Genomic DNA, 14646 nt, shown 5'->3' on the forward strand with positions numbered 1-14646 from the left:
GAGGTCGGCTTCTACTAGTTTTTCCATTCGTCTATAAAGAATTCGTGTTAGTATTTTGCAGCTGTGGCTTATTAAACTGATAGTTCGGTAATTTTCACATCTGTCAACACCTGCTTTCTTTGGGATTGGAATTAATATAATCTTCTTGAAGTCTGAGGGTATTTCGCCTGTTTCATACATCTTGCCCACCAGATGGTAGAGTTTTGTCAGGACTGGCTCTCCCAAGGCTGTCAGTAGTTCCAAGGGAATGTTGTCTACTCCGGGGGCCTTGTTTCAACTCAGGTCTTTCAGTGCTCTGTCAAACTCTTCACGCAGTATCGTATCTCCCATTTCATCTTCATCTACATCCTCTCACATTTCCATAATATTGTCCTCAAGTACATCGCCCTTGTATAGACCCTCTATATACTCCTTCCATCTTTCTGCTTTCCCTTCTTTTCTTAGAACTGGGTTTCCATCTGAGCTCTTGATGTTCATACAAGTGGTTCTCCTATCTCCAAAGGTCTCTTTAATTTTCCTGTAGGCAGTATCTATCTGACCCCTAGTGAGATAAGCCTCTACATTCTTACATTTGTCCTCTAGCCATCCCTGCTTAGCCATTTTGCACTTCCTGTTGATCTCATTTTTGAGACATTTGTATTCTTTTTTGCCTGCTTCATTTATTGCATTTTTATATTTTCTCCTTTCATCAATTAAATTCAATATTTCTTCTGTTACCTAAGGATCGTAGCCCTGCACAATCTGCATGTAAACAAACTGCCACGGGAAACAAAGCTAATATGATGGTAGGCCTACATGAAATGGACCCAGAAAGTGATTATAGAATTGTAACTTCTGATAACCACCTGGTGCAAGATGCTAGCAAGGTCAATTTACACATTGCACAAGATCTTACGCAAAAATTAACCCAAAGTGAACAATCCGCCACACAGTGTATGAGTAATCCGCCAGTGAATATAACTGCTCAATCACCAATATATGTGAAGGACAAAAACGAAAGAAATTCCAGAACGTTACATAGCAAGAAAATCTTGGAAAAAATGAAAGTACTAATATTAAGTGACAGTTGTGGAAGAGACAGTGCTCAAATACTGCAAGACAAACTAGGGCCCTCATACGAGGTAAAAAGCAAAGTAAAACCTGGTGCTCCACTAAAAGAGGTGGTAAAAAACGCAGAAAATTTGACAAGAAGCTTGAGTACACATGATACTTTGATTGTAATGGGCGGTTCTAACGACACAGACAAACCTCTTGATCTAATGATGAAACATGTGGTAGGACCATTGGAACCAATATTCGCTCCAAGTCACAAAATGAATATCATTATCCATTCTATACCCGGGAGATATGATGTTCATAATCTAAATAGTAAAATTAATACTGCAAACCTTCACCTGATACAAGCACTGAATTTAGCAAAACATGCATACAAAAAAAGAATTGCTGGGAATTTGAAATAGAGAGACTAGCCGGAAACCACTTCACAACACATGCTTTCTACCTAAACAAATGCGGCAAGGAGATTATCTGCAATAAACTGGCCTTCCTGACAACTATGGGAGGCAATAAGAAACCAAAAGTCATAAACCATAAACAGATACTTATAAGCAAATGGATCAAGACAAACAAGATGGGAAATAAAAATAGTAATAGTGGCCATATTGTGCAAACACACTAGACAAATGGGTCACGAAGTCACAGAGACGAAACACAAACCCCCTGACCCCTCAAAAAGGTCAAGAACCTGAAAGGATCAATAATGTGATGGTGAACATTATCGAGACAGCCCTCCAAAATGACAATGTGATGCCGCAGCAGTGTGATGTGTATGTGGATAGCACAACTGCTCAGAAGTCAACATATCTGGAATACAGCACAATTTAAACTAAAGGTCAGTGACACAGTAAATATGACTTCGAGCCCCCTGAGTAAACCCCACTCAGACCTGAAAATCTATTATCACAATGTCCATCCTTAAGCAACAAAACCGATGACAAGCATTTTGCTGACCTGTGAACTCAGTGATATCTCAGTAGTATGTCGAGCAGATCACTGGCTCTGCACTGATGTGGTTTAGTTGATCTCACTACCAAATTTCAAACTGTGTGAACACTACTCCAGATCAAATGATGGATATGGTAGGGTTGCCATCCTCATTAAACAACAGATTGAATATAGCCCACTTCCTACCCTAAAGGAAATAGGAGCAGACAAGGTCTTTGAATGTGCAGCCAGGAAGCTTACAGGTCTAAATCTAATTGTAGCTGCAATTTACCGCCCGCCCCTCTAGTAGTATTAATGATTTTCTGTTACAAATGGACTTGTTTCTATCCAAAATAAGTCAGTGGAAACAGGATGTAATCATATGTGATGACTTTAATATAGACTTTCTGTTGTGTACATAGTTCCGCGTAGTCAGCGCGTACACAACTTTTCCACTAGAGCGCGCCCCGCTAAGCACAACAGCGTAGGTGCAGCGCTCGTCCGTCTCCGCACTACGAGATGGCGCTGCCTTAGAGACGGACCAAATTCTGCTTCCGCCGATCCGCGTATTAATATGTAACGCAGCCAATGAGATTGCTGCTAACGTAGAACCTTTTCTCCTCGCGGATCACACTCGCGCAGTGATACCTGAACGCGCGAGGTATTATAACGAGTGTACAGACCTCCGATTACTCAGTCTGCATTTGTCTGCACCAGTCTTCATTAGTCTGCATTTGTCTGTACCAGTTTATGCTCAAGTTTCAGTCTGCACCTAATAAGATTATAATATTCCTGCACATAGCCATGAAGAGAAATGTATAGACACTTTGTCAAGTATCAGAGATATGTGAGAATAAGATTAACGTACCAGGACCAAAGGAACTTCAAATTGTCAATTGTAAACAGCATCCAGAATCAAGTTACGTAATGTCTATGCTTGTTATTATTTTAATAAATGTGTGTGAAAATTAATCAAGTTCTGTTTAAAGTTGGTCACCGTCAATCTGCTACTCTAAGTGTGCAAGTGGCATTTCTATCGTCTGACCTAACGGCAGAAGATAAACACGCCACGATAAGACCACGAGACATATAGCTGATGCTCGCCTACTTCGTTAGAACGACAAGTCATATAATCTGATGGTGTGTGTACCGAAGGTCTTACAGTACGCACACCACACTTTCTCACCCACAACAGAAACAGGGAGACATTTATTAACATTTCAAAAACTTATAATCTGCATGGACTTATAAACGAGCCCACTAGAATAACACTCACATCGAAAACAGCTCTAGATCAAATTTTTGCAAGTAGAAATAAACTTAACCCAACAATAGAAGTATACAGTGCAGGATTCAGCGACCACCAAGCTGTCATTCTAAAGGTTGATGTTAGCAAAGATACCTCAAACCCAGTCCCACCTAAAACTTTACGAAGGTTTTTCGCTCAAGATAACTTGAACAAGCTAAATGCCCTCCTTAGTAAAGAAAGGTGGACAGAGATGTACGCAACCAATGATGTCAACATGAAATTCAACATATTTATTGAAACAATTACCCACCACTTTGAAAAGGCTTTTCCACAAAAACCAGTAAGAATAAATAATAATAAGAGAAGCAAGACTTGGATTACACCAGCTATAAAAATCTCTTGCAAACATAAAAGAATACTCCACATGTTATGTAAACAAAGTAGTGACTTCCCCCCAACTAACAGAATACTATAAAAACTACACATGTATCCTAAGAAGAGTGGTAAGACAGGCAAAAAGGATGCAAAATGATGAGTACATTGACAAATCCAGCAATAAAGTAAAAGCAATGTGGTATATTATAGAAAGGAAAAGAGGGGAAATCAAAACTACACACACAAGCATAGAAATCAAACTCAACAATGAATCTATATCTAATCCCGAAGTTGTGGTGAACTCTTTCAACAAATTCTTTACGAGCATAGCTGGAAAATTGATCAAAAATAATCCTAACACAAACTATCAACCAGTAAACCAAAAATATCACACATGTGCAGAGTCAATTTTCATTACAAAAGTCACTGAAAATGATGTTGCAAAAGCCCTCGGAGAGTTAAAAATTCATATTCAGCTGGAATTGATGGTATCAAGCAGCTGTCATCAAAAATTGTGTGCACACAATTGCTGAAACATTAACTCACCTCTGTGACTGTTCTTTCCAGGCAGGTACTTTCCCTGAAGCTCTGAAACTTTCTAAAGTAATTCCTGTCTTCAAGAAAGGTGATAATAAAGATATGAATAACTACAGGTCTATCTCAATCTCATCCTGCTTTTCCAAAGTTTTTGAAAAAATAATGTACAAAAAACTGATGGACTTCATTGAAAAAAAAAAATATTTACCAAGTTTAGCTCAACATGGGTTCAGAAGCAACAAATCTACTGAAACTGCAGTATATGATTGCATAAATATGCTATTAGATCTGTTAGATAAAAAACAACCCATAACAGGCATATTTCTGGATCTGTCAAAGGCTTTTGACGCAGTTGACCACAAAATATTGCTGGAAAAAATAGAACACTATGGTATCAGAGGATTGCAAACAATTGGATTGCTTAATTCCTAACCAGTCAGATGCAGAGAGTCAGCATGAAATACCCTAACACACAAACCAACTCAATAACCGAAATCCTACCGCATAATAAAACTGTACAGCAAGGTGTACCACAGGGCTCAGTATTGGGACCTCTATTTTTCCTCCTGTATATTAACGATTTGAGCCTGAATGTAGACGCATACAAAACAATAATATTAGCTGATGACACAAGTGTACTTCTCAGAGGGAAGAATACAGAGGCTGTGCAAAAAGCTGTAAACTTGGCCACAGAACAAGTCAGCAACTGGGCTAAAATCAACAGATTAACTATCAGCACCAAAAGGACAGCTTCTATGAACTTTCACACAACACAAAATGTAAATTACTCTCAGCCACTTGTCACTGTAAATAACCAGCCAGTAGATACTGACACTGTTTTCACATTCCTGGGTCTGTGGGTTCAAGAAAACCTGAAATGGAATACACATATAGGAAAGGTAAATGCCAGAATGAATACTGGCTATTATACATTGAGTGTACTGAAATAATGTGCTAGCCTGAAAACATTAACCGGCGCGTACTACACTTACATACAAGCCCACCTAAAATATGGTGTGATATTCAGGGGAAATTCTCCAAATGCCCTGAGCACATTCAAAATTGAGAAGACCCAGAGACTCCTGCAAACCCATCTTCAAAAAGTTGGAAATCCTTACACTGCCTTGCCTATACATTCTCGAGACTCTAAAATTTTTCAGAAACCATATAGCGCCAACTGACTCCAGAGTCATAAAAAATGACATACATAAACTCAACACCAGGAAAAACTCAAATCTGCATGTTTTATGTACAAACGTCTACTGTGTAAAAAGGGAGCTTTCCACATGGGCCTCCAACTGTTCAACAATCTTCCCACTAGTATTAAGTCCATCGAAGACAACATAAAATTTACAAAGATGTGAAGTCATATTTGTTGTCACTGTTTTTGCTCTATAAACGAATACCTAGAACAGTAATCTTGCTATTTATGTTAAATTGAAAACATTGAGCAATGGAGTGAAGTAAACTTAACCAATCTTTGCAATATAATACATTAGGATACTATATGTTAATAAATGTTAACAATGTTAACTGATATTTTCTGACATCTGTAACACACTGTGTACCATCAGGTCACACGGAATAAATAAATAAACCTTACATCATCTGTCGATTGCATTTTACTATTGACACAGGGTAGTTCTTGTATTATGTAATGCAACAGTAAGAGCTTTGCGATTCAGAATACTTGACGACCACGATGATGATGACAACAACAACAATGATGATAACCAGTAGTGGATGGAGATAGTCTGCAAACCATGCAAAGTGTATGGCAGAGGGTACTTCCTGTTGTACCAGTTGTTGGGGCTACTTCCTATTCAATTCGTCTATGGAGTAGGGGATGAAGGACAAAACACACACACACACACACACACACACACACACACACACACACACACACACACACAAATCTGCGTACACATTTCTCATTTCTGCTTCTTTGTGATGAGTGGTTGTAGATACACCTGTCATTCCCAATATAGTGTACATTAATTTTTGTGTGCTCAGAAATTACATTTTTTTAAATTAGTTTTTTTATTCTTACTATAGTGTCACCAGATTAATTTCTTAGCCTTCCACAGGTCTCGCTCGGACTTTTACTGTAGTTGTTATCCTTCATAATGTCATCCTGTTCAGAAATTCAAGAAAGGAAGTACTTGATGAGATAGTTGAACAGGCAAGTGAAAAAATTGAAAAATTCAGAAAATTGGCAGTTCTTAAAGAAAAACTTAGGGATGACATCAATTGTCAGTCAAAATATGCAGCAAAATTAGCAGTGCAACAGGAACAGGTTTGTTTCTTATATTTGTAATTAGTCTTAATAAACTGATGTTATGTGTGGTGTGCATACTTCAGTAAATAAGTACCTTAAAGTAGATTCATTCACTGTGGGACACAGTTAGAGGATCACTTTTTTGAAACTCTGTAATTGTCTCCCATTATGATAAGTTTGAAATTGTGCTCAAAGCTGTCTACTGCCTTACTCTGTAATGATGCAAAAGTGTGACACCTTGCGGCTTCACCATCGGCTCAACAATGCTTCAAACAGCAAGGTTTTGACACGTGGGGAAAAAAAGGCCAGAGCTCAGTAGTTCATGAGATGTTTCAGGCGGATTAATGATTTCACATTGGCAGTAAATTTCACCACTATTCTGCACAGGGCCACTGTGGGCGTGTCACATGATGGGAAGGTCTCCACATTCCCTCTCACTCGCATCTCACCCCCACGATGCCCAGCATTGACATTGCACAGTTTTATTATGGGTGGCTAAGGAAAACATTTCAGAAATACCACCGTTCAGTATTGAGATGAAAAAGCCTCGACAGGTGGCATAAAGGATGTCTATGACACCACCTGTTTTCGTGTATCATTGATTCCCACACATCTCGTGGTGAAAAATGGGTATTCGCATTATGATGAGCAGTAGGTTGATGTTCTTGACATCCTTTGACACTGCTGACACTCCCAGACTTTTCAACCCTTCTCTAATGACTTTATGACGGTACATCCCCATTAAATGTGACTGCTCCACTTTAGAGAGCAGAGTGACCGCAATTTTTGCTCTATTTTACTGGGTGGAACTACAAGGGATCACTCAGAACCGTTCAAATATATATGAACATGATTCAAAGCAGCAAAGGGTGCATATGCATTTTCAGCCCTCCTGTTTGTTGCACCCTCCTGTGGCATGGTCATGGGCCAGTGCGTGGGTGGGGGGTGGCATTGACACAATTCAGAGTAGAAATTTCAAAGAGTTACTGTAAGACCCACCAGTTCGGTTACACCCTTGGTGGCACTCACCCACGTTTCCTAAAAATTTTAAAAATGTGCTTTTACAGAGAAAATCTCTGAAATGGTCTAGGCACTTGTAGGCAGGCAGCTGGCATTGTAGAGGTGTCAGGTGGTTACCTACCTACTTGCATGCAAGCACCTAGAGCTACTTCACAGGTTTTCTCTGTAAGTGCGCATTTTAAAAATTCTCAGTAAACATGGGTGGGTGCCACCAAGGGTGTTGCCGAACTGGGGGGGGGGGGTTGTTCTAAGAGGGGCCCTTTACCATTTTATTCATGCATGTGTTAATGTCATAACACCCCCCCCCCCCCCTTCCCCTCCCCGACCAAGCCACAGCAGGGTGAAAAACAGGAGGGCTGAAAAAGCATAACCACCTTTTGCTGCTTTGGATCATGTTGAAATTTCAATGAATGGGTTTGAGTGGTCCCTAGTGGTTCCACTCTGTACACAGGAGCAACAATTGCAGTCATGTTGCACTCCAAAGGGGAGAAATCACGTTTAATGGGGATGTAGCCTCACAATGTCCTTAGGGAAGGGTTGAAACATCCAGGGATGTCAGCAGTGTCAATGGTTGTCAAGAACTTCATCCTGTTGCTCAGCACACAGTGGACTCTTGTTTTCAAGCATGAAATGTGAGAGAATCAACGCCCTAAGGAAATGAATGATGTCATTGACGCCTTTTACGCCTGCCCCTAAGGCCTTTCAATGCTATTTCTGAAGGGGAAGTGTGTCTAAAATGTTTATCTCGATTACCCCCAAGAAAAAGATTTCAGTGCTGCGTGTTGCAGTTCTAACCTCTGTCACAGATACATCAAAAGGAAAAGTGAAATTTTTGTAACAAGGGGTGTGATGACCTTCCCATCACGTGACAGGTCCATGGTGGCACTGGGCAGAATTGTGGTGCAATTTAGTGCTGATGTGACATCGTTAATCTACCCTACATGTCACATGAAATTCTGAGCTCTGACCCCTTTTTTTTCCCCGTGTGTCGAAACATTGCTGTTTGAAGTTTGACGTATCATTGAGCCTGAGCCTGATGTCTCAGAGTGCCATGCTTTTGCAGCATTACAGTGGAAGGTTGTAGACAGCTCTGAGTGCAATTCCAAACTTACGTGTCACAATGGGAGACAGTTAAAGGTTTTCAAAAACATGATCCTTTAATTGTGTTGCAATTTTTAGGAGGAAATATTTGCAGTTAGTTGAGCAACTAACGTAACTATAAGAGATGGGACAGAGTAGACATTTTAGAACAGGATGAAAAGTAGGTCTTGAATGTGGAAGGAGGAGGTTGTGAATTACGAGGAGGATATTATGTAAAACCAGGAAAAATTGTTGATTGAAATTGTAGTGACAATGTACTTGTGAATTATGATTCATAGAGAAATATTTTTGTTGCATACAATTTCTTGGCCATTCAGTTTTCTGAGAAATATTTAATGTTTATTTCACTTTATCAAGATGTTGTGGACATTTGAAAAATAATCAAAATTTCATCATTGGACATAGTTGCTATGGACTAAATGGATATTTAATGCTTGAAACTATTAGATGACACAGTTTATTGGAAGTAGAAGAAACATCTTTCTGATGAGGTGCACATAGTAGTCATGTGGTGTAGTCAACAACTTATCCCCAGTTAGGTTCAGTTTCTTCATTGAAGAACAGTTTGTAGAACTAATAATTCTTACAGAGTAAAAATGACAGATTTCTAAAAGTATCGTATTTAATTACTGTAGTGTGGCACAGATACACACTTTTTGTGTTAAATTTCCAATGAGTAATAGTCAACATTCTTAATCTGACATTGTTGGAATTGATGCATTTAATGAAATTAGCAGTTTGCTACTATAAGGATCCTTTAAATTTCCTGTTTCACAGAATTGTGTAACAAGGAATATGTTTAAAGACGGTGTTTGATCTTTGTAATCAATTATGTACCTGGGAAGGTTTTCCTTCTGTCTGTGTGTGTGTGTGTGTGTGTGTGTGTGTGTGTGTGTGTCTTTGTTTGTTAGCTTAGGAGAAGAAATAGGCTGAAAGTTAAACAACTCTTTCTTTCTGCACACCTGTTTATTGCTTAACGTCTCTTCTTTTGTTAAATAATTTCAGTGGCATAAGTATTAATAATTTGATTCATTTTCAGTTGAAGAACCAAATAAATGATGCAGAAGGGAGAATTTTCACTTTAATTGAAGAAAGAGAAAACATTACAGAATCCATAGAGCCCTTGAGTAAAACTCTGGCTGAGTACGATAATGAAATCCGCAAGCTTGAGACTGAAGGTATTAAGGTAAATAGTGATCACTGCTTTTGTAAGTTATTGTTTTGGATAATTTTTCATTTAATAGTAGAGGTCTTATATTTGCAACTGAAATTCAATAATAATCACATGTTATACTTAAAAAAAACCTCACTATACATGGTTTAGAATTTGGAGGATACTCATAAATTATGAGGATATGGTGATATGAGGGTGCGAGTGTTACAGTAAAAGAGTTTGCGAGAAGCACGCAACAGAACTGATGAACTGTCTAAGCAAATCTTTATTTGAAAAGTAAATATTATCAGTTTAGGCGATGGGAAAGTAAAAAAGTTGTGTACATTGTATGGTGAAAAGATAGGTTTGCAGTGGTGTACTTAGCTGCTGTCTGCGCTGGGTATGTTTTTGCCACTTCGGATCTGTCAGTTACCTGTTATAAATCTTGCTGATGGACAATCGCCTTTAGAAATTGTTTAGGTGGTCCAGCTACTCCGTCCCACCTCCTTTTCTTTTGGACTTGAGATGCTAAATAAATTCGAATTCTCATTTGCACTTCTCTGTATTTAAAGTCTGCAAGTCTGACAATGACAGATCACAATGATTATAACTCAAAATAGTTTAACCAAACAATAACACATTCTGATACATAATGTCTCACTTTCAGGCTGTACCTCAAAGTTCTTTTTAAAATAAAAATGATACATTTGTTTTTGGTCCCTGTTGACATTGTCGATGGCCCTCCTAATCAGTCATCCAAGACCGCCAACTCAAGAGTGTCAGAGCATGCATATAGCCTCATACAGCAAGTGAATGCCATGAATCACACGACTGGTCACCGTTGCCCTTGTTGTTATGGTGCACGTACCATTTGTACAAGCACAGACTCGGGCACACAGTATCTGCTCCATTCTTATACACTGCTTAACAAAAATCTGCTATCATGATCATCTTTAGTGGACCAGGGTATTTCATGAAATGCCCTGTTACACTACATACCCCACACTCAAGCTAAAGACGTCATGCATAATTGCTTATTCATATGCATCAATATTTTCATTTCCTCGACAGGTACATCATTTATACAGATCATTAGTGACTATAACTCCAGCTCATGTTTAATAATATTTTATAAAATGTGCTTCATTCATTGTAAGTGTTGTCATATTTGAACGTTACACTACGTCACGGCTCTTTTTATAATGTGTGTACCCTCTTATTTTTAAATACTGAAGAGTTCTCCTTGTGGGTGTGTATCATTTGTTTTGTGAGACTATTATTTCTATAAAGAGACAGATTTGCTTAAACTTATGTAACATTTAACTCCTTTACATGTTGGTTCCCGTTGTTGTTGTTGTGGTCTTCAGTCCTGAGACTGGTTTGATGCAGCTCTCCATGCTACTCTATCCTGTGCAAACTTCTTCAGCTCCCAGTACTTATTGCAACCTACATCCTTCTGAATCTGCTTACTGTATTCATTTCTTGATCTCTCTCTACGATTTTTACCTTCCACGCTGCCCTCCAATGCTAAATTTGTGATCCCCTGATGCCTCAGAACATGTCCTACCAACCAGTCCCTTCTACTGCTCAAGTAGTGCCACAAACTCTTCTTCTCCCCAATTCTATTCAATACCTCCTCATTAGTTATGTGATCTACCCATCTAATCTTCAGGATTCTTCTAAAGCACCACATTTCGAAAGCTTCTATTCTCTTTTTGTCCAAACTATTTATCGTCCATGTTTCACTTCCATACATGGCTACACTCCATACAAATACTTTCAGAAATGTCTTCCTAACACCTAAATCTATACTCGATGTTAACAAATTTCTCTTCTTCAGAAACGCTTTCCTTGCTATTGCCAGTCTACATTTTATATCCTCTCTACTTCGACCATCATCAGTTAATTTATTATGTTTACCTTTTTCAAGGGAGTCGTAGATCCTTTCTTATTAGTACACATTAAAATTTGAAAAACTTCCATATTTATATGCATGAAGATGTAAAAGGTCCCACCACACTGTAAGTAAGGAAAACCTCTGTCTAAACTGGTTAGGAAACCTCTTCCCTGATGTGATCAGCTGTCACTGCAACCATGTAAATAATTTCATGAAAGAATAACTTGTCCACTTTTGTGAGTAGATACTGTAAACTGTGTTTTAATCATGTGTAAATGCCCTATATAAATTCTCTACAAATATATGGTACAGGTCATTCCATTCATAAATGTACACAACCCATGGCATGTATTAGTCTCTCTCATGGATCTCTCTATACATGTCCCATTTCTACATTCTCCTAATATGAGGACACTTCACCTTATGTTATAAACCAATTGCACAGCATCTGTCATCTTTTTCTACTTCTCTCCTCACATCAGTTCGAAGAGGTTTCTCCATTTAATACTTGACCGTACCCAGATATCAACTGTGTAACTCCTCAGCTTATATTTTACATTTCTTTATATTCTAATTACTTCCATGTATTAAAGCAAATCCACACATGTAATTCCCAGGCCTACCCATTTGCTTAAAGCTTGAAGCTTCGTATCTGCTTTTGTTTCACCTACCATGGCTCATGCACTGAAGTTAAGCCAAACTTTGTTTCTTATTTCTTATACTCAGAGCATCACAGCCAGCTCCGTTAATTTAAAAACAAATGGGAAAACGTCTCTACTGGGTGTTAATAAGAAAGGAATAACATTTTCCTCATTTTGCAGTGTTTCATACATCTGATTAATTCTTTATTAATGATGTTAGTCATTAGTACCTGTGAGACAATATTAGCTTGTGCTCTTAACTAGACTGTTTTCTTGGAAAAATTTATATTATAACTTATGTTATACCAATTTGGTGATATGAATATCCTTACATACTTATAATACATGTTCATGCTTCAATAATATCCAGTTTCCTGGTTATGAATTTGATTTTGCCTTGGCGCACTCTTTCTTAAAGAATCACGCTTGTTTTATTATGTCCGCACATCTGGTGTTCAGACAAATGGTGCTTCATTTGTCCTTCAGTCTGAAAGGTAATACCTTAAATTCATAAGAATTTCCATTGTATAAAGTGGTGCATATTGTTTAGAATCCTCATTTAATTGTACGTGCCATTAGCCTTCTGTCAAATCCTTCAACCCAAAATATCTTACTTGTTGGAACTGTGGCAGTCATTCATTAGATACTCAGGGGTCTGTCACGTTTTGTTTCTATGTGTCTATTTAGTGTGTGCATCCACTAGGAGGTGAAGCCCACCTGTATCAATCCAGTAATGGATTGTTATTGGCACCTAAACTATGATCTTTTGTTTGACTGTCTATCATTTTGTTTATTTCTTCCTGTAGCACTGATTTCAAACTTATAGGTACTGGATAGGGTTTACAAAAGAGTGATTCTTTGTTTTTGATCTTAAAACTGCATATCTATTCATCTATGGCACCTGATTTGTCAGAAAAAACTCCTTCATAAGTAAATAAAATTCGATATAAGTCGTCCTTTAGTGGATCTGTTAACAGATTATATTTGTATGCCTTCTGGTATATATTATCAAGGGACAATTGCTGTAAAGATTTTATACTGTCATAGTTAATGTTTTAGTACTAGCCTGTAAATGTAACTTACAAGGAAACATTCCCAAGTGTCAATAAAAAATCTTGAAACTTAGTGGGTGTGTAGAGGGGGCAAAATAATGCATTTATGTATATTTTTGTGTTTGCCCAGTTTCACTTTTAAGGGATAAAACACATACCAAAAGGTAATTTGGCACATTGTGTTCAAAGGGAATATCTTCAAAATGATGATATATAAAAAATGTTTCTCATATAAAAATTGATATCTAATTAACATTCTTGAAAGCTGTATAGTAGAATTCTGTAATAATCGGAGATTTTGCAAAGTAGCTCACCAACATTAATTTATTTTGAAAACTGAAAACTTTTATTACAACATAAATTACAGAAGCTTTCAAGCTACTTACATCCATGTGTAATAAAGCTGGTTTCTGAAGTACCATTTTTGGAAAATTAGCTGTACTCAATGTGCTGTCAGAGTATTTTCAACGTACCCAATTAAAATATCTAAACATTCATTATTAGTCTATTTATTTATTTTACTTATATGTGTTTCATGTTTTAAATTGAAGATGTGCGAAAAAATGGGCTAACCCTCAAAGGTAACAGCTTAGAGATAAGTTTTGTCATCTGTTGTTGGGTGCAGGAACTATCAAAATTGACATTGGTGTCAATATTAGTGATATTTAAGGGTGAGACCAGTGTCTATTTTGATAGTTCCTGTACCCAGCAATAGATGGCAACACTTATTTCTAAGTTTCTACATTTGAGGGTTAGCCTGTTTTTCCACGCATGTCTTCAATTGTTATTTTACGTTTTATGTTATTCTTCGTCCTCTTTTTTACCATTTCACATATGTGTATTTCGTTAATTGAAAATAATAAGTAACACATTATTTTGATACAAAATGGTTACAATACTGATCTGTAAATAAATGTTTAAAATAATATTTTCTTACACTTTGCACATAAAATGTATGAAATTTTTTCACATAAAATACCTGATGGAGAACACAATATGAAACAAAATTCAACAGCATTTCAATTCGTCGTGGGAGAGTGGAGAGCCATCTGTGGGCTGTTTAGGGGTGCGGTAGAGTGGCAGGTGGCAGACGGGTGGGAACGTGTTATTTACGAATAAAGGAGACGACTCACCGAAAGGCAGAAGTGTTGCATCAACAATAGGTATACAAGCAAAATGTACAGAGTTTTGCCATCTTTCAGAATGAACTTCCTTTTTCAAGATGGACTACCGAGTGACACATGTACCAGATGACAACACACTAGATTTCAATTGCTGCTTCACAACCTGTGTCATCTAGATCCTCTCCTCCTCCACCACCACCACCACTAACACCACCACCACCAGCAGCTTTTCTGAG

The 14646-nt window shown here is 37.8% G+C and overlaps 1 protein-coding gene across 3 annotated transcripts in view; it reads left to right on the plus strand.

Moving 5' to 3' along the window:
* LOC124551463 (kinetochore protein NUF2 homolog) overlaps positions 1–14646 on the plus strand; it is a 101390-nt gene that overhangs the window by 48503 nt on the left and 38241 nt on the right. For all 3 annotated transcript variants that reach the window (XM_047126444.1, XM_047126442.1, XM_047126443.1), the window contains 2 exons: positions 6232–6440; positions 9583–9729. In XM_047126444.1, coding sequence (XP_046982400.1) covers positions 6232–6440; positions 9583–9729 — 356 coding nt within the window. The remainder of the gene's footprint in view (positions 1–6231; positions 6441–9582; positions 9730–14646) is intronic.

Source organism: Schistocerca americana, chromosome 1 (assembly GCF_021461395.2).
Source record: "Schistocerca americana isolate TAMUIC-IGC-003095 chromosome 1, iqSchAmer2.1, whole genome shotgun sequence".
NCBI lineage: Eukaryota > Metazoa > Arthropoda > Insecta > Orthoptera > Acrididae > Schistocerca > Schistocerca americana.